The sequence below is a fragment of the Ammodytes marinus genome (genome assembly GCF_949987685.1).
Source record: "Ammodytes marinus genome assembly, chromosome: 2".
Classification (NCBI taxonomy): Eukaryota; Metazoa; Chordata; class Actinopteri; order Uranoscopiformes; family Ammodytidae; genus Ammodytes; species Ammodytes marinus.
Genome location: NC_137231.1, coordinates 14,879,622 through 14,901,933, shown reverse-complemented (window position 1 = coordinate 14,901,933; position 22,312 = coordinate 14,879,622). Strand labels below are relative to the sequence as shown.

Sequence of the window (22,312 nt, the reverse complement as noted above, 5' to 3'; positions counted from 1 at the left end):
AAAAGAGCGAGAAGAACTGCAGACAGCATAATATCATAAGACAAAAGGAAAGAGATTATATTAAATAAAAGTTAAACAAATCTTATGAGACACATACTGTACTTTTTTTTTAAAGCTGAAGAAGTTCACTTATTCCTGTTGATTTGAACACAGACATAGAGAAAGTTTACTGTACAAATCTTAATTAGTTGTTGTCTAAATGATGTGCACAAACAGCCCTCATGCATGTTCTTGGGCACACACACACACACACACACACACACACACACACACACACACACACACACACACACACACACACACACACACACACACACACACACACACACACACACACACACACACACACACACACACACACACACACACACACACACACACAGATGTTTGCTCTCTGCTGCCTCTCGGCGAGCCTGATATGATTGCCACTTAGGAAATCAGTGTATTTTCACACCACTCTCAGCCCTGCCAAAGCTAATGTGTTAAATATCCATCGGGTACTGCTGTCCATTTCTGAGACACACACACACACACACACACACACACACACACACACACACACACACACACACACACACACACACACACACACACACACACACACACACACACACACACACACACACACACACACACACAGCCTTAGGGGCTGATAAACACTGATCCCTTGTACTAACTGAGCCCACAGTCAGTATCCGAGCCAAAATTGGGGTGCAGTGAGAAAAAGGCTATGATGTGGAATTTCAGTTCTTCTTAATTTGTTGCGAGGTTCAAGTGGAGCAAAATATTAATAATAGTTTTTTTTGTTGAGTTTTTTTTTTACTTTTTCTTGTTATCAAAAAATGCCCCTTTATTTATTTTTACATAATTTTTCCATACACATTCACTTTGTATGCTGCAGAAATTAACATATACTCTAAGTGTTTTTACAAAGGTGAATCCTGCTGGCAAAATCTACCAAATATCTCAGCGGAATGTTTTTCACCTTAGCTGTGAAGACGGAAAATGAAACAAAAACAACAAATCTGGAGACGCCTGCTGCTCTGCGCATTACTGGCAAATCAGGTGTGTGTGTGTGTGTGTGTGTGTGTGTGTGTGTGTGTGTGTGTGTGTGTGAGTATGTGTTCCTAGAGTGTGTCCCCCCTCAGGGCTGCACGAGTTGGATTCTCAGGAGAAGTGTTTTGTTCAAACTTTCAGGGCCACTCGACCCAATCTCTAAGTGAGGAGCCGCTCATGGACAAACAGGAGAAAAGAAGAAAAAAAGTTAGTGGAAAAGAGGGAAAGGGAGGAGAGGTATAAGGCAGTGCTAATGAAAGTGACAAAGAGAGTGTTCCTCCCTTCAGTTATCATCCTATATTCCTTCATATTTGCTATTCTCCTTTGCTGCGAGGCAACGGGGAATGAGAGGAACACCGAAAAAAAGGGAAATAAAAAATAAAACGCAGGCTCTGTGATCCCCCTGTTCTCAAAAAGGGAGGACAGAGGGAGGGAGAGACAACTACAGAAATCCCAGTGAAATTAATGGAAATATATAACAATCTGAAATTAACTTTCTATTGCCAATAGCCATGATTTAAAAAAAAAATCCCAACAAAAGGAAATATGAGTCAGAAAAGCAAGACAGGGAGAAGAGGGTTGAGGCCAAATTACAAATTGGACAGGCTTGAGGAAGCTAATTTGCCCCCATCCTGTTAAAAAAAACTTTGCAGTTCTTAAGGCACACTTGCTTAAATTATGTATATGCCCAAATTAATCAAGACATGAGACTAAAAGATTAGAAATTATACAATAAGAAGAAACAAAGAAATTCAATGAGCCAATTAAACAGGCAAGATAAAGAAAGAAAGAAAAAGTGCATTTCAAGTACCTGAATTATATCACAATGTTCTGTTGGAACAGTTTATATAAAAACTAAATGTTTCCCCTTCTGGCTCTAAATACAAATTTAAATTCCAAAGATTGTCCAGGTTGAAAACTAAAATTGGAGAACAATTTAAAAAACAACCAAAGTGATACACTTATAACAAAATAAAAATGAATGAGATACTGCACACCAAATACTTATGTAAAAATAAATAAAACATAAATTATTTTTATTATTACTGATGTGTTGTCAGACACTACACCTTTACATAAAAGATGAGAACTGTTCCCTTCAAAATCTATTTACCTTTATTATTCTTTAGCTAACATTTAATATTGTTGTTTACTAAAATAACGCACACGCTAACCACAGCAATACACTTCTGGGAAGATAATGAAATCACCACAGCAATTCCCTTAATGAATTAACTGTAAAATCTACAAAAAGTAGTACACCAGTTGAAGTGCTTTTCAAGTGATATTATTGATTAAAAACAAAGCCTGAGAGAAGGTTGAGGAACACATACACACACACACAAACATACACGCACATACAGGAAGGCACATACACACACACACACACACACAGACACACACTAACACACACAATTCAGTATAAAGTATATTATTAATCTTATAAAAAAAAGCAATTAAATCAAAGTGGTATAGCGCCCGAAGCTATAAGGACTGTCAATTGCGCTGGAAATGCCAAAGAAGATTACAGTTGGGTTTGTGGATTCCATGAACCCTTTTTTTGATTAGGGAGTCAATTATTTCTCATTACTGAAGATGCTATTTCGGAAAAAGACCTTGTCAGTCAATCATGCAAAAAGTCCTCGAAAAACGTGAATAAACCATTAAAGAGAGAGGCAGATGGGGGGGGGGGGGCAAGCTGACCCTTTTCCCCACCCAAACTCCTACTTGCAGTCAAATTACCTTTTTAACTATTACACCTCTGTCAGGTCTTTGTCAGCGTATGGTAATTAGAGCCTTCAGTGGAGAACATTTGAAAAGAAAACAGTATATTTATTAGTTTATCTCAGAGAAAGGCATTTATCCAGAGCTGAAGGTAAGTTTGAATGCGGTGATTATCTTGTCATTTTCCGGCTGTTTGTCTGAGAGTGTGTGTGAGTAGGTGTGTGTGTGTGTGTGTGTGTGTGTGTGTGTGTGTGTGTGTGTGTGTGTGTGTGTGTGTGTGTGTGTACACATGTCAGTGTGAGTGAGCGCTGGTGGATATGATGCAAGGTGACGCACTGTTGTGTGTGTGTGTGTGTGTGTGTGTGTGTGTGGATGGACATACACATGTGCACCCATACATATATACAATACTGTATATATTTAAATGCGTGTTTGCAAGTGTGTGTGTGTGTGTGTGCATGTGTTTGTGTGTGTGTGTGTGTGTTTGTGTGTGTTTGTGCGTGTGTGTGTGTACTTTAGCTGCCTTTCAGCACACTGATAGGCGAGCACAGCACATTTCTCCCATCCTCTTTGTTCTGTGTTGGGTTTGACACCTCTAAACAATAGCAGCGCTTCACTTCGCCCAGCCCCAACCCACCACCAACCACACACTGCATGGACGGGAGCTGCCAATTAGCACTATCAAACACCCCTCATCAGCTGTCTGCTTACCGCAACAAAAAAAAAGAAAAAAAAATAGAAATCCCCAAACAAATCAATATTTCTGAGTTTCATTAAAAAACAATCATGGGACTTTTAGATACAAGAGAGAAGGTGAGCACGGCCACTAATTGTAAAGCATGGATTGGGTTTATTGGAAATATGCACAGAAGTACACAAGACGCAAAAGCAGGTTTTGACCAACAGAGGAGAAACAAAGAGTCCGAGTCCGCTGTCCGTGGTGTCTGGAGCTGATCTTTATTTTGGTGGTCGACTCTTCTTTGACCGGACCCCAATGTGACTGATGTCTAAATCCCTAGTCTTTTGGGTAAAGAGGGGCAAAAACTGTAGTGCATTCTCTTTTTATACCACACGCACACTCACCCAAACTTTCATGCACTTAAAATATGCCTTTTTTTTTAGCTCATCTTACCTTTTGTCTAATGCCACGCTGGGTGAGCTGTGTATGTTTAGTGGCCACAGGGGCAGCCAGACGATGCGGTTTGACCCAGGGGAAGGAGGGCCGACGTGGGGGAGAGAGAAGCAGAGAGAGGGGGGCCTGGCCTGTCATGGAGAAAAAGGGTCTCAAAGGGCCCCGAGGTGAGCAGAGGTGTCTGGGAGATGACTGTCGCTCCTCTCTGTGGTCCAAGCCGTTTTTCATTAACCTACACCCCTGAGTTCACCACACAGAAACAAGGCTAGAAGTGGGGACTAGAGGGGTGACCACTGGAGACCTGCTGCCTGCCTGCCTTTCCTGTCTGTATGCAGATCAGTCCAGACAAGGGACTATCTTTCTAACAAAATACACAAACACAAACATAGCTCACATGCTAACACACACATAGAGAAAACACACACACACACACACACACACACACACACACACACACACACACACACACACACAAACATACAAAAAGTACACATGCATGGAAGCCTGCTAAGCAAAAGAGAAGGGTAACAAAGGACAGGCAGTGCCCCCTAGTGTTTTCATCAAAGAGGAATCAAACCAAATCAACTACCCATCACACCTTGCAAAGGCCACAAAAACAGATACAGGAGGAAAAGGGCGTCCATAGGTAGGAGAAGTGGCATCACATGGGGAAGACACACACATGGTGGGGGAGTAAGGTGGAGGGGGGCATGACACCGGGGGGAAGGGAAGAGAGTGGGAGCCAGGGAGCAAGGGATGGAAGTTGAGGAGCGAATATTATGGGGGATGGGGGGTGTATTGTACATCATAGCTGGTTGGGTGGTGGTGGTGGTGTGTGTGTGTGTGTGGTGGGTGGGGGTAAAAGATGTCTTGACACGACCAAGATGTTTTTAATGTTCGAGTCCGAGAGAGCGAGGAAGTGTGAGGGGAGAAGAAGGAGAGAGAGAGAGGCAGGCAGGCCATGCATGAAAGCCGATGTCAGAGGAGTCCAGAGAAATCGTCGGGTGTGAAGTCATCTAATAGGAAAGCGGAATATATATGAGACAGGGACACACACACACGCAGACGCACGCACGCACACACACACACACACACACACACACACACACACACACACTGACTGTGAATAACTAAGCCACCCTAATGTGGCCTGGTAAGTGATCTGAACATGAACCACAAACTAATGAGTGACATGACAGGGGGGGGGGATGAAACCTAGCTTAAGATAACAAACAAGCTTTTTTTGGAGCAAAGTGCACACTCATGCTTGATGATAAGAACACGTGTACACAAACATGAACGCATACTTTTTTTTCTTCCTTTCCCTTTTTACTCGGACATCACACCCAGCTTCATATTCCTACCATGAAACAAGGCCTACCCCTTCAGTGAGTTCCGCATTCAGCTCCAAGCCAGCTAAAGACATCAAAGGCTGCTCCACACACACACACACACACCAGGAGTCTCTCGCCCGCTCGCTCTCCTTCTCCCTTCCTCTCTCTATCCTTTCCTTTTTGCTCTTTCATAACCCGCATCATATTTCACAGCACATAAAGCCTTAAAATGGCACATAAAACAGTTCATCTCTTTTCTCTGTCAGCTTTCCAGGCTTAAAAAAATTAAATATGTTTTACGGCAGGTACATAACTAAAACACACCCATGAAAAGGAAATTGCCATAAAGGATTGAAACTAGGCTTTTCCCCATTTTTATCGGAGGCAATAGAGTTGGGTATAGATCAGCTGAATAGCCCATATGGGGTATTTCAAAAGCTTAAAGTGCAGAAAATACGAGGTGACTGAGAAACTGTTGAACATTTTTTTCTCTCTCTCTCTGCCACCAACCCCGTCATTATGTTTTTTTTTGTATTTAAACACTGGAGAATAAGTGCAGGATATACACTGCGCCGATTGGAGCAGGTGATGCGCTGACACACAGAAAGTTTCTTTACAAACACACTTAAGGGTATGCTGTGACCCCGATGCAGAAGGTTTGGAGTAGGCAAAGCGCAATTCAATGAACTAAAAAAAAAGCAGTGAAAGACAGAGAGCAGAGAGTGAAGGAGGCAGGCGTGGATGGAGATGCAGCTTTTGAAGGAAAAAGTAAAAAAGGAGAAAGAGAGAGAGAGGGGGAAGGAAGAGAGAGACAAACAGAAGCAGAGGAGGAGGGAGAGAGTGAGAGAGGGTTTAAACTTCAACCCTGGAGTCACTGAGTTCACTGACATTTGCACCAGGATCCGCCTTAGCCGTTCCTCACGGCTTTTCAGAAACGACACTTTCTCTCCTTTCAATTCCTAAGACTTATTCTTCTTCCTCCTACATTGGCAGCAGAATGAGACCATTCACAGTCTTGAGGGCAGATAGATAGAGAGAGAGAGAGAGAGAGAGAGAGAAGAAGAAGAAAAAAACACACAGAAAAGCAAACTGAATTGAATGTGTTGAATTCGAGTGATGCCTGCGTGACAATTTGCAACCCCGTATGTGTCCTCAAAACTCCTCTCTCCTATATTGTATGCATTCTTATGGAAGAATTAACAAGGGGGGTGGGGGGGTGGGGGGAGGGTGAAAAAATGACATGTGACAAGCGATTCATTTTTTGAGCTGTCAACATGTCATCTTCACCACATTCAAAGCTCACGTCAAAGCGCCTCGTATTCCCTCTCTGGCGAAGGTGACCTAGGTCGTAACCGGCTGACACAACCCCAGGCACAGCAGGTGAATGCATGCTAATACCACACAGTGGGAGCAGCCAATAGCAGTATATTGCTATTAAGAATGAAAGGCATCTCAGAGCAAAATGAAAAAAAAAAAAAAAAAAAACTGTGACATCTCCTTAGAAAATGGAAACGAACGAGGACACATTTTAAAGGATAACAAAAAAAGCATTGCGCACTTTAAGGTAAGATACAGATAATTCATTGGATATTTTAAGATGATACTGAGTGATAAAGTTTGGATAACAATTTGAACCTTTTTCTACAGCAGAATAAACAGTGCTTCAACGATGATTCTTTAATACAGTAGGTAGGTGACTGTGAAGAGGAGGAAGCGGCGTGAAAAAAATTGGTAGCCTTGCACGGAAAAGTTTGTTGAAAAAGATACAACAATTACAAAAGAAATGGAGGAGGAGAAAGACAGAACAAGAGGTCAATCTGGAGTGAAGACACGGCAGAGAAGTAACAAGGCCGGTGTGAGAGCGGGGAAGGGAAAAATGAAAACGACAAAATCATATATACAGCGAGGCACAACATTAAAAAATAAGATACCAAGGGAGGGGTAAATTCACAGATAAGTGGAGTGAGAGTGTAGGAGGATGACCAAAGACGCTCTGAGGCGTGCAAGCAAAAAAAATAATAAATAAATTAATCTTCAAAATCACAAGGGGAGTTTCACATCAAGAGGGAAGGTATGAGACAACGAACGGCGGAGAGACGGGCATAAGAGGCGCTAGCAGTGACCTGTGGGTGTTAAAAGAGTGAATGAGAGAGAGAGAGCGAGAGAGGTCTGAAGTATAGAGGAAAAGGGAAAGAGAGCGGGACCTTGCCTTGGAGGCGACGAGCCGAAAGGAACGAGAGAGAGAGAGCCAGACAAAGCCGCACATTGCTCCTCGCGCGGGCAGAACAAAGAGGGAGTGGTGCATCATGGGAGTCTGAGCCTTGCGTCACCACTGACTGACGCCATGCTGGATAGACGCACAATGTTACATATGCACAAAACAAAACGCAAAAAGCCTTTCTGTAAAAAAACAAAACAAGGATGTGACTAGCTATAGGCCTCTGGTTTGAGTTATTTTGGTAAGGTGTCATATTGACTTTAAATTTGTATAGAACTACACTACACTTGAAGTGTTGTACCTCCTCAACCTTCATACAACAATAGGCAAAAACTAATAAAAAAACTATTGTGCACAAATAACATGATAAGGGTATGTCTGTCAAAAACTTAGGATAAAACATGCTGCCAGTCAGGATATGGTATAGAGGGCAAGGAAACCCCCAGTAAATCAAGACAACATCCTCGCTGAGCAAGTGAGTAGAAGGAAAGAGAGGGATGAATGTCTGAGCAGCTAGAGGGCTGACAGTGGAAACAGAGGAGGAAAAAAATACAGAAACTAGAAAAGACACTAGCACTAGAAAGAGTGAGAGAGAGCACAGGGAGAGTGGAGACTTCTCTCTACAGCACACTGATACTAGCAGACCAGGGTTGAAGCAGAGGGCAAGGATGAACAGGAAGGGAGGAGGCTTGTTTTTTTTCGGTTATAGGGGCAATTCTGGTATGAGTGGAACTGCTAATATCTATCTGTGTCCAGAGTGTTCTGTGTATTTCATTGGGGAGATCAGATTACGTGCATATACTGTATACATGATGTGTTTGCTCCTGTAAAAAAAGCAGGGTCTATCAATATATTGTGTTCAGGCTGCTAGCTGATAGCAACACATGCTGTATAAGGAGTATATACACAGGGGGTGGCGGGGTGAAACTGGTTGAAACTTTCTTTTAGGCTAAATGTCAAAATATAAAAGGAGACGTATTCAAAATAATGAAGATGTTGGCTATAAAGTGTTGCATCTATCCCCCCTCTGACACCTACTTGTCCCTCTTTCTTTAACTTGTATTTATTCACCCTTCTCCCTCTCTCCCTCCATCAGCCTCTCTCTCCCTCTCTCCCTTCCTCCGGCAGGTCTGATACGCCGGTTGCTGCAGCTGAACTCTGAGTAGCACTGTCTCCAGAAAAAGGAGAAAAAAAAACAAAGTGATCAATGTGAGAAGGCACGGGGCTGCTCATGGACAGGCCAATCAATGGAGGAAAAGAACCTTGCCCAGGGCCTTATGCAAATGGAAGCACGTCCCGTAACCTCGGGAGTGAACATGCGCACTAAAGATCAATGGAGACCAGGGTAGAACCTTACAGCGAGATCAGCCGCATACCAGTAAATATGTAATGATGAATCCCTCAAGATTTAAAATGAACTCAAATGAACTTCAACCAGCATCGGCTTCTTACATTATATCACAAAGTGGCAAAGGAACACACCCCTCTGTTGAAGACACCCCCCCCCCCCCCCCATAGCCCCATGTATGTATGAGGTGGGTCAGGCCGGACAAGAGATTCAAAAAGAGAGCCTTTGCACAATGATGCACTTGGGACGGATGGATTTTATTTTATTTTTTTTTTTACTTCCTTTTAAGCTGAACAAAAAAAAAACTAAACAGGAAGACAAAAAAGGTGAGAGGAGATTTATGAATAGTCACTTCAACAATACTTGTTTGGAGGTGTAATGATTTTTCAATTATGTCACCATGGCAACATATGGTGTGTTTCAAGGAAGGAAAGGAAGGAGAAGAGTGGGTAACCGTGACGACCCCGGTGAGAGCTTGCTCGACCATTTAAAAACCCATAGATGGTCAAACCAAGGACTGGATAAGACAAACAATTAAAAATGAATAGGTGACATTTACCAAGGCCCCTACTTGCAGTCTGAAATTGGTATCACTCAAAAGCTATCACAGACCAATTCGAAGTAGTGCTTAAGACTGAATTACGTACAAATAGGCAGCCATAGAGATCCGGATGCTAACAACTTTTCTTTCTCTGTAAGCAGAACATAACTTACTGCAAACACAGACAGCTGTGTACTCTATTGACTGCCATTGAAAGAAGAGAAAGAGATACTGTGAACAAAATAAAAGACACATGTTCAGAGAGAAAAGAGGGAGTCTTGATCCGACGGCTGGAAACCCACAATTTATGGAAGTGATCCTGAAGCCTATTTACCATTCCTCTGTCAGAGCTTTTAGAATAACATTTCCATGTCTGCCTCTGGGATGACCGCTTTAATCAAAACAAGACACATATTCAGAAGATTTGAAAAAAAGTGTGAAAATTCCACAAGTGTGTTGGCTTGGTCCCAAATGTTTTGAATAAAAAATAAGAACAAAAGTAAGGAACACTGCATTTCACTTGAGGGGCCTTCCTTTAGTTAACTTAGAGATGGTGAAACAACCTCACTTAAATGTACAGTATGCAAGGTATTCATTATATCGTTTATGTAAAGAGGAACTTTGAGAGCTTATCCATCTTGCTGTTAAACAGAGACATATTAAATGAGACAGAACTAATAATGAAGGCAATCTAAAAAAATTAAAACAACAAAAAAAGACAATTTGAACATCACACAAAATCAATTTTCCTAGATATTGAAGGAATAGCACAAGAGAGACCAGAGGTGAGTAAAGTATTTTCAATTTCACCCCCCCCCCTCCCCCATTCTCTCCAACATCGCAAATGTAATCTAGAAAGCAAAGATGCTCCAGAAACATAGAGAGAAACACCAACAAAGGTGAGAATAATGGCAACGTATTGAGGGGAATACTCCACAAAGCCTATTGTGCGAGTATCCTTTTCAGGCTGCAAACCCCGCTGTAATTTGGTCTGCGTCATCTGCCTCTAGTCACAATGCAGCACTACAGCTTTGAAATAGATGGCAAATGAAGGCCATTTGTACATAATCACAGCAGATAGAAGAATTCAGAAGCCCCTACAATGTTTTGTTGAGGTGGAAAGAAAGACCTTGGTCTATCTGTGGCAGCCAGCGCAGCTAAGGTTTGGAAAAAGGAGGTTATTTTTTTTCCTGAAACAAGCAAATCAATTCAAATCAAATCAGGTTGCTAGCCGTGACATTTAAACAGTTCAATTTACATCCTTATGTTAAGAGGAGAGCCGCTCTCCAAGATGCCTATTCATTCACCAGGAAATTAGACGTCTATATTTCAGACCGCTTAATAGAGCAAATATGCTGTAGCTGAACTGAGGAAGAAACCATGTCTTTTCATGATGTACAAAAGGGGCTTGGCATTGTCTGTCTTTAAGAGCAGAGCACAGAAAAAAACACAGAGAGGGATAATATACATAATATAGACAGGACTGGAAAAGCAGCTACCATGCATGATATGCATGCATTACCACATACACGCACACATGCAAGTGCGTACCAACACACGTGCGAAACACACACACATACACACTTTCTGTCGGTGGTGTTGGTGTATGTCCTGGGGGCTGCTGTCCTGCTGTGCCGGCTGGCGGGCACTTTTGTCATGGTGGTCCTTTTGTTTCACATCAAACAAAACGCCACAGCTTTGCATACGGCTCCACTAATTTCTGCTAGTGTGCCCCAGCCATTTATCATCGCCTCTCACCCTCTCCTCCTCCTAACGTGGCTCTGATAGCTGCTCTCCACCAAGCTGTTCTACTCAGGACGATACAGGCTTTCTCCAGGCTAGGGGTGACACAGCCGTGCACATATGCACACACACACACACACACACACACAGACACACACACACACGCATACAATATGTGTGCACCCACTTGCAGACATAGACAGACATACACACACACACACATAGATATCAGCACACACAGACAGACACACACACACACACACACACTCACACACACACTCACACACAGGAAACTGCACTGCTACTGCACCGCTTGCAAGCCCGCCAGCTATAGAGAACCTTGAGATAAAAACAAACCTTCTCTTCATCCCCCTCCAGAAGCAATAGACAGGCTAGCATTCAGAGTTTTCGAAGGCGGCCAAGACTTGCATACAACATTAGACCAGGGGATTTTCAGAGACTGCATTATGGACATATCTTCACAGCTGGGATGATTTTGTCAACAAAATTAAGTGATTTTTTTTTTTGCTTGTGTGGTGTTGAACTCAGGTGAAGGTTGCACTGGTTTCTGAAGAGTATTTCAGGCAGATATAAATGTGGAAGTTAGTTGGAAAAAGTTTAAAGGGACGCAAAAATGGGAAATTGGTCTGGGACGTGGGACGTGTTTAGTCTGATCAACAAACACTGGAAGCAAGGTGGAAAGGTTTAACCTCAGACAATACAGACAGACAATTTCAAAGATGTCTTTTTACATTTTGTGTTGTGTTTGCTAGCAAACTAGCCACCAGTACATCTTAAGAATCATCTGGGCTTTGTTAAGAGTTAGGAAAAAACTGTAGACGCAGCAACTTAAATATGAGGACATGGCTTCCAAGAGGTTGCATGCAGTCACTTCTCCCAGCAGTCTCATTTTCGATTCCTACTAAGCTTACATACACACACATATCTTTATTTTTCAATATGAAATGAAATAATTTTTTCTAATATCAGAGTATTTCCTTTAAAACCATGAAACACCAGCCATAGTTATGTAAGAATGAGGATCAGGTATAGTACCACAACTTATATAAAATACATTCTGATATTCACATATGTACATTGTTGTCCCTTTTGTGTTTGCACAGAGCCACATGTTCAGTGGGCTGTTACCATGCCAGTCATGGATCTGTGCAGACCACATGCCAGACCAAGAGTCCTGCACAGAGGGCACCGTTGGCACCGCGACTGCCCTGAGGGTCACCACGACTGGGAGAGGGGGAATTAGAATGACGAATGAAATGAGGACATGAAAACAGGACATAAAGCAGAGGGGGATTAAGTGATTGCAAATATTGTGGTGAAAAGGGTTTCGTATGAATGAGTGAGAAAACCAGGAGACTGGCTATGCAAACAAAAACTAAATAAAAAACACATTGCACGGAAACAATGGCAATGAGCCTGTTTGGGGAAAAACTCTGGGGTAAATGAAAAGGAAATCTTACAGAGAGAGAGACACACAGAAACTATAAGAACCTACTTTCCCATCCTTGTAATTTAACTTGCACAAACAAAGGACATACTTGAAGAGAAAAGAAATAATTGTTTTGTTTGCATCTAACCATATACAATACAACATAGAAATTCACTTGGTAAACTTTGAGCTATGTAAAACTTATTTTTTCCCGACGCAGGCGGATACACCCGCAGGTGTTTCATCCGTCTCATCCTACACACACACACACGCACGCACGCACGCACACGCACGCACGCACGCACGCACGCACGCACGCACGCACGCACGCACGCACGCACGCACGCACGCACGCACGCACGCACGCACGCACGCACGCACGCACGCACGCACGCACGCACGCACGCACGCACGCACGCACGCACGCACGCACGCACACACACACACACACACACACACACACACACACACACACACACACACACACACACACACACACACACACACACACACACACACACACACACACACACAGGTATAGCGATTAAGTCCACAAGGAGTGGAGAAATCCTCCATATCTTTACGTCTCACCTCAAGCATCTCTTCCCACATCTGACACCTAACCACAACACACATACATTTACACACACACACACACACACACACACACACACACACACACACACACACACACACACACACACACACACACACACACACACACACACACACACACACACACACACACACACACACACACACACACACACACACACACACATTTTTACACACACACACAAACACACAAAACTAAGTACGACAGTGAGAGAAGACTAGCTATATTCATTATAGATTGAAACAGATGGCACCGTACAAAAAAGTATACAGAAGGATATTTTGAAAGCATGTACTGTATGCATGTGGTGCGTTCACAGAGGTCACTTAAAATCTGTAATCATGATTTTAAGGGGCTGTTGTGGCGGCTGGCTGGTTGTCTGGTTGGCACCCACACATTTGTGTACTGGGAGACAGATGCATTCTTACATAAGACCTTATATAATGCTGCCCTGTCCTATCCAATAAGAGTGCTCTATTTTTCACTCCGTGAGCGAGAAGGTAAGTGCGGGTTAGTCAACCCTTCTTTAACACAACCACCACTACCACGTTCACACACAAACACAGACACACACTCCTGGCAACAATGTCAGATGAAAAGACAGGCTGAGTGAAGGGAGAGGCAGGGCTCTCTTTCTATATAGGTATATCCCTTTGGTCCCTTAACTCTCTCCATGGTTCGTTCAGGGGTGAGATTTTGTCCGCAGGTGAAGAAGAGATAATGCCAAGGGAACATGGCCAGTTGTGTGTGTGTGTGTGTGTGTGTGTGTGTGTGTGTGTGTGTGTGTGTGTGTGTGTGTGTGTGTGTGTGTGTGCGTGCATGCATATTATGGACCTAAGCAGACAGAAATACGTTCAGAAAAGCCAGGCTAAAAACCCCTCAGACTTTGAAAGGGAATATAGGAACACTGGGTTCAAAACAAAGTAACAGGATTTGGGGAACATGACCCATCTTCCTTTAAAAACTATAGAGCTGAGAGAGACAGAGAAGGAGGAGCAGGGAGGAGCAGGCTGGCCAAGCATGAAAGCAGATGTCAGAGGAGACTAGAGGGACTCTGAGGGAGAGATAGAGAGAACTGAAAAACAGTGAAGTGAGATGGATGGAAGGACTCTGTGATAGCTGAGGAATGATAGAAAAGGGTGAAAAGGGTGAAAAGGAAAAGCCGGGGCGAAACCGAGTAAGAGCGTGCAGCCTTGGCCCTGCAGCGCAAGCCTCTCTTTTCTCTCTCACGCTCTCTCTCATTCAAAGACAGTTAGCTACTCTTTGATGTATCTATAATTAGTCAGTACACACTGTGAAGTGTTTTAAAAGAAATCAAATTGCAATGAAACACTTGAGCGCTCCAAACAGGGGCTAACATGCTCCGGAGCAAGGGGGAGCGAGCAGGAGAAATTAATGGCGGGCCTTTTTTTGATGTGCTTGATCAGAAATGTATTTATTAACTGTAAAGGGGAGCAGTAATTAACCCACAGACAGCTTGTTTTCTCTGGGTCTTCTCATGTGTCAAACGGTTCATCCCACAAGGCTCCACTCTCCACTCGCCTGCTCATGCGCACACACCTCCCATCCCTGTCCCGCTGGACCACTTTCTCTTCAATTAAGTAGATGGTGTGCGCATGTACTGTGTGTGCATGTATGCCTGTGTGTGTGTGTGTGTGTGTGTGTGTTTTTGTGTGTGTGTGTGTGTGTGTGTGTGTGTGTGTGTGTGTGTGTGTGCCTGCCTACGTGTGTGGGGAGCACACAAACAGAGTTATAATAGATAAGTATATGTATAATGGTCATTTTAAACCCCATGTGTATTTATATTATGCTCCTATGAAGTGCAATGTATGTGACTATAGAGGAGAAGTTTGAGTGCATTGAGATAACAAGCGAAAATTGCCAGAAGTAGAATATGCTCCGTAATAAAAAACTATAGGGCAAAAAATAAATAGACAAATGAAAGGATGTCTCTTCAAAACTGGCATGATTGAATTGACAAGTCCAAACATTGCTCAGGGAGGGTAGCTAATAAAGACTGTTGGTGTTCGCGGCAGGTTGGAAGAGGTGAAGGAGTTTCGACACTGATAGACAAGAGAAGCTGTGATGGCCTCAAGGGAGACCTGACAATGTACATATTCCAACCCTGCCACTTAAAGTGAACACAAGCACCTTTCAAGTCTCCTGGTTTGATGTTATCCTTCCCATACTGCATCTGGTATATGCTATGTATTTATATATGCACATACTGTATATGAGGCGGGTTTTTTCTTTCACATGACAAGGACATCACATAAAAGAAAGCAGTTAGAACCTCATCCGAGGGCCTTTATACGCGTATAGATAGAGAGAGAGAGAGAGAGAGAGAGAGAGAGAGGCAGTCTGACGGAGGGAAACACAGAGAGACAGAAAGAGACAAACAGAGAGAATAGCTGGTCTTCGTCACACAGCAAGAAAGCCCAGGAGATTGGGGAGGCTGTCATGGACAAAACACTGCATGAATATTTAACAGCCAAATTAAAATTACAAAATACCAAACAAAAAAAAGAGAAGGTGAAAGAAAAAGAGAAAGGAAGAAAATAAAATATTCCTGAAAACACCAGTGGGACAAGTGCCCACCTTTAATCCCCCCACTAGCCGTATCCTCATTGTGCTGCCGCCTCCCTCCCTCCCTCTTTTCCCTTCCTAAGAAAAGAGGAGAGATATGTCCTGAATAATATGGGATGTGGTGAAAGTTCCGCAGTAAATCCTTTGGATCAAGAAACCAGCAGACTGGCAATGTCAATGATCATAGAGCAGCTTGCTAACACAACCAACACAGTACGTTCGCTATAGCTAATACAGTGTAGTCCTTTTTTATTTTATTTGTTTAAAGCTAACACAGCTAGCACAGCATGTTCCCAATAAGCCTGGCTCTATTCCAAGTGAGCTACATACAGTAAAAGTAGTTTTTGGAATTGCGGAAACTGAAAAAAGGTGTTATTAAATTAGAAATTATCAAACAAAACTGTTAGGGTGTTGTTGTTGTTTCTTATCAAGCTGGACAGAGCTATGCTGGAGTTAACATTGAAATAACAACATATTTTTTAATTACTGTAACTACTAAGCTAGAGTTGTTTATAAAAAACGATAGCATCTTGATAGGTATATGAGCCTAAGTGGTAAAGTGAAATCACGTCAATTATAGCCATTATACAATAACTAATTAAATAGCAAACAATTATAAAAGTGTATCAAACTCAATTTACACATACCTTTTATAGCATCTGTCAACATCTCTGTAGCTTGATTTTTTGAGTGCTAAACTTAAAAGTTAATGTATATGGTTCTAAAGTTCGAAACATTGTATTAAATACAATTATATCAAATTGCTCAAACCTACAGTGAGGTTTTATTCCTTTAAAGCAAAATGACTACACACTTCATTAGTTCTCTCAATACTTTATATTAAGTATACACATTGGACTTGATGCTAAAATCAAGAAGCAAGCTACCAGGGTACAAACGTAAACATCCCACTCCTTAATGCAACTCCATAGAAAGTGATGATCGATATGTGTTGCAGAATCCCATCAGGACATCACGGCACACCAAAAGACTAGAAAAGAATAGCATTAACCTAAGAAGCCTTCATATAACCTGCAAAAGATGCAACCTGGGCCCATTTAGCCAAAGGGGTCCGGTTATAAAGCGATGAGGCAGACCAAACTGTATTTTCAACCTCCCCTGTGCACCATTAATTCCGTCAAGTCCACTTCACTCCCACCACCATCCAACCTATCCCTCTGGTCTCTCTTAAGACTGGGAGATCTGCATGCTCTGCAGCAGATCTGGTAAAAACAGTACCACTGTTGTTGCATTGCCATCCCTACATCTCTTTCTCCAGCTCTCTCTCTCCTTTTCCCTGTTTCCCTCCTGTTCTTGATGTGTAAGAGGAGGTGGATCGTGCCCAAGGACAAGGATGAACCAGATTGTTTACAGAAGCAGCACTTGTTTTTTCTCTCAAAGAAACCGAATGCTTTTATTTTTAATCGTTCCACCATGTTTCACACACTATCGCTCCGCTGCCCGTCTCCCTGAGGTGACCGGTGCTAGTACTTGCGCTACATGTTTGTATATACGTGGATGTGTGTCTGTGTGCCATGGAAAATGTGTATGTGTTTTTCCTGCATACTAATATGTTTGTGTCCACGCATGGATGTCATCCGTAGCATTAAACTGTAGCGTTGCAAACTTGAATTTGAGTTGGGATTATGCGGACTTTCCAAACGTGAACATCTATGAGAACGATTGTGCTGACAGGAGTGTATTGTGTGTGTGTTTGTCTCACAGTGTCCTTTTGTCGGTGGGAGGTAGGAAGGATAAGCGGAAAACTAAAACACTCACCAGCTCAACGAAAGACAGCCCTCCGTAGCTGTGGGCCATGATGAAGACATTCTTGGCTGCGGCTTTGGACACAAAGTGGTCCCACACGTACAGCACGTGTTCCTCAGAGGAGCCATTTTCCTGCAACACACAAAAAAAAACTCTAATGTTACATCCGTAACAGAGGACACTGATTGAAATCTCATGAGCTAGAAAGCTGTCGACAAACTGGTAATGCAGTGCAATTACAAGACACTTAAGATGTGTGTCTGTCCTATGAAAGTGAAGTGTCAACAGAGTTATAAAAAAAACCTTAGTCATGTTATACCACAGCATCAAAACCTAAACCCTGGAGCATGGCAAAAAGACGTATAAAAATGTATAAGGATATAGATATAAAAAGAAACACTAAAAGGTGGTGGTGGTGGCCTGAGGTGATTTCTATAAAGAGCCACACTTTTCAGCGGATCAATAAGTCTTGCATATTGCAAATGCCCTAAATGTAAAACTCAATAGGCTGGGTGACGTAACGTTTAAATCTTAATTTGTACCCCGTTGCTGAATCGATGGTCCATCTATACACATCTAGACACTAGGGGAAGGTCAAAAGAACAAGAAAAAAAAGAAAGAAAACAGAGAGCAGATATAAACGTGTGTATACAAAACACACAACCATGTACACAATCACAAATGTATACCCTTACATATGTCCGTACTCTCATCTGCATGCACACGGTCATACAGACACACATGTGCAGGAACCTATATGCACACGAGCAGAAGAGACATGTTTAATTAACCAGAGATGTAAGTGCTTATCCAAGGCCTGGATAGAACAATGGTAAAAAAGTACAGGCGAGAAAAAGGGCACCAGTTAATGAACTTGTGACATTGATTTCTAGACTTTGATTTTCTATCAAACTGTCTGCTTCACAATAGAACTCAACACTACATTCCCACAAGAGGTTACACAATGCAGGTGGAGCATTTTGTCGACTAGAAACAACCGTATCCCTAGATTGCAACATTAAGATAGCACGAAACTGGATGCAAACATGATAGTTGCACAAACTCACACATATCTCTTAATTAGCATACATATGTATATATAAAAAAAATAAAAATAAAATAAAACACATATCCTATAGAGAATGGAAGCTCATCTGCGTATTGAGGGTCACACTTTAACATGTTATTCTAAAATAATGAACTAGTGACATGAGCTAAAGAGTCTGTCCTGTTAGTTTCCATAGATGTGTAAGACAAAGTAAAACAGTATATAATCACAGACAAATCATTTCTTGATAATTCATTCTCCTCAAGATGGTTGTTGAGGGGACTATGTAGAAACACATTCACATGTAGGAAAATGTGTTTTGAATTTTACTTTTAGGAGAAACTAAGGCTGTATCTGCTTGTGTGCATCTGTGTGTACAAGTTCTTATTTGTGCAAGTGTGTGTTTGCTTGTTCTAGTTGATGATTTGCCGCTGTGTGTGTGTGTGTGTGTGCATGTGCGTGTTTGTTTTTGTTGCTGTGTTTGTCTACGGGTAAATTAACCTGTCAAAGTGTTTGTGTTTACTGCTGGATTAGCATGAGAGGGTTGTAGTGTCAGCGCCCAACTCCATTCACACAGTGTGATGCAAGAGGCAGGCAACGGCGCTCTGCCCTGCCCTTCTGCCATCGGGGGCTGTGTGCACGTGCTTGTCTGCAGATGTGTGTTATGCTACGTGCACGGAGGCTGGCTGAAGCAGGGTTGTCTTGTGTGAAGGGCTGTGACATTAAAAATCTTTTTGAAGTCTGCCCTGCTCTCTCCTATGCCATGTCGCCCTTCATCTGTGAGGTCCATTCCATTAGTCTTCATCCCTCCATCGTTCCTTCCCTCTCTTACCACTTTCTTTTTCTACCCCTCTCATCCCACTTTGTCCACTTCCACACCCGCCCTTTAGCGACAAAGATGGACATTAGGCAGGGTTTGCTACTGAACACAGCATTTGTATGTGCACGTGTGATACATGTACTTTACCAGTACAATAGCTTCTATCAAACTGACCGCGGACACGATGTGGCAAATAGTCTTAACTTTTTAGTCAATCATGTGGTATTCTTTACAATGAATAATAATATGAATATTAGAAAGCATTTTGCATGTCGGATATCTTCATGGTGGTAAATGACTCCCCCCTCATGTTCCTGACTGACTACCTGGCGTGGCAGTGTAGTGAATTATCTAAACATCATTTGCATATTGTTGCAATTATTTCCCGGGGTTAATTAGCTGCAGTGGAGCACACCGCCCTGCGAGACCGGCTTCCTGTCACCAGCTCTCACACAGTATCTTAGCTTATTTAATTATTTTCCACAGGTTCAACACAGTGGCTGTGTGTGTGTGTGTGTGTGTGTGTGTGTGTGTGTGTGTGTGTGTGTGTGTGTGTGTGTGTGTGTGTGTGTGTGTGTGTGTGTGTGTGTGTGTGTGTGTGTGTGTGTGTGTGTGTGTGTGTGTGTGCATCTGCCAGCTCTGGCAGAATAGCATCCCAACTGCACACCTGTTGCCAGCATCCTTCAGTCATGACTGTCAAGGGACATTTGAGGATGTGTACTGATTGTGTGTGTGTGTTTACGGAATATATAGTGATCCATACTGCTCCCTCAGAGAATATAAAATAGGAATCTGCGCCCTAGACAGACTCAGGACCAGACAGTCTCCAGATACTGACAGCTAACTATTATCAAAAAGAAATAAAAATGGCGGCAAGAGCAGGAGAAAAGGAGGTAGAGAGACATACACATCATGAAGGGTATACAGTCAATGTGTGTGTGTGTGTGTGTGTGTGTGTGTGTGTGTGTGTGTGTGTGTGTGTGTGTGTGTGTGTGTGTGTGTGTGTGTGTGTGTGTGTGTGGCATTTACTCAACCCCAAAGGCTGCAGTGAGTCAACCGAACCAAAATGTGGTTTTAGTCAAGTTCCTGCTACCCAATCAACAGTGATTATGTGTAATAACTTACGTCACCATTAAAAGCGCTGGACAACCTGCTACAAGACATTGTGCATGACTATCTTCCCCACTTTGAGTCCTAAGTGGTTCCAACTGTTACTCCTTTGTTGAATGCATTTGCCCTCCAATTGTCTCGTTTCAAGAATTTGTTCAATTTAGCTCTTTCCATTACTTACACAATAACAGCTCGCACTCCACTCCAAAGCCACACATAATTCCATGCACCCATGCGCGCACAGGCACAGGCACACACACACACACACACACACACACACACACACACACACACACACACACACACACACACACACACACACACACACACACACACACACACAACTTTCTTGTTCCTTCATAAGTTGTCCAGTCCAATACTTTGCCCTGTGTTTATCCATTGTAATGAGACACAGGGAAAGTGGAGAGCAGAGGGTTCGCGCTGCAGCCAGAATAACAGTCCCAGTGCCAACACAAACCCAGTGTCTGACCAACACAGGAAACAATGAATCTAACAACATCAACACACTCTGACAAACAGCCACTTCAGACCTCCCTTACTGCTCCTTCCTCACTGCTCCTCCTTTTCGGTCATCCAAAACAACAGAACTTCAGAAAAAAAAACCTTCTGAGGAAAGCTTGGTATTAAAAGTTAGGGGAGATGGTGAGCAGCTGATGTTGGACCCGGAAGGACTCCTGTGGAGCAGAGGAGCCATTCTACTTTTCACACACAGAAGACTTTTCAGTGGGAGCCAGAAGTGTCAGGGACGGTGTCACGGGGATCCCCTAAACATCTTTATTGGGTTTGGAGCTGTTTTTCGATTGGCCAGCGCTGGACACAATCTTACAAAAATATCAAAAAAGGATTCCAATTTGTTAAAGTACAAAAATAAAATGACAGTATTACAGACACAAATACCACAACGATAGTACCCCAAAGGTGAGGAAGAGAAGTAAAAACTATAGTTCAAATTACACAGGGGATTTCTCACACACAAACTCCGACTGGCTGACTGATCCCTCTCAATCACTCTCTCTCTCTCTCTTCTCTTGCTTTCAGTCATTGGGCCTCTTTAATATGTCCTAATCAGGATTGTTTTCATTTGGCCTGGTGATTAAATATTTAATAAGCAAAGTGTATATAATTGCATGTTTGTAGTAGCAAAGAGGTTATTAGAGTAACTAAGTTAGTTTGTGTTTGTTTGTGTGTGCGCACGTGATTGCGTTCATATCTCTGTGCGCACACAATTAAAAAGTGAACCTCCACGACACCTGTTTACAATTGCATTCTAATCAATGTCTGGGACGTGCACTCCTCCGCCATTTAGTTTTTTTCCTTTTTTTTTTTCTTCCCCTACCGTCTTTGTTTCTTTCTTTACTTTTTCTTTTACGGTCGACAGAGAGCTGAAGTTAGCTAGAAGCTGTCTGGGAAGCTGACGGGTCCGCTGGAGTGGGGGGAGAGGAAGGTATAGAGCAAATTAGTGGCAGAGATGGGAAAATAATGACTGTGGCATTGTGGGTAATTAGCAGGTATAGTACCTATGGAGAGTTGGGAATATAATGATGTGTGAAAGAGACAGAAAAGGGAGAACGAGGTGAAAAACGTGTGCAAGACTAACAAGAAGGGGGGACGTGTGTGTGTGTGTGTGTGTGTGTGTGTGTGTGTGTGTGTGTGTGTGTGTGTGTGTGTGTGTGTGTGTGTGTGTGTGTGTGTGTGTGTGTGTTTGTGTGTGTGTGTGTGCGTGTTTGTGTGCGTGTGAGAGAGAGTTAAAGAGAGAAAAATATATGTGTAATTCTACTTTACAATGAAGGGATTTTC

At 42.6% G+C, this 22,312-nt stretch overlaps 1 protein-coding gene across 1 annotated transcript in view; it reads right to left on the bottom strand.

The window, feature by feature from the left end:
• arb2a (ARB2 cotranscriptional regulator A) overlaps nt 1–22,312 on the bottom strand; it is a 269,788-nt gene that overhangs the window by 181,835 nt on the left and 65,641 nt on the right. The window contains exon 8 of the mRNA XM_080047168.1: nt 17,529–17,648. Coding sequence (XP_079903294.1) covers nt 17,529–17,648 — 120 coding nt within the window. The remainder of the gene's footprint in view (nt 1–17,528; nt 17,649–22,312) is intronic.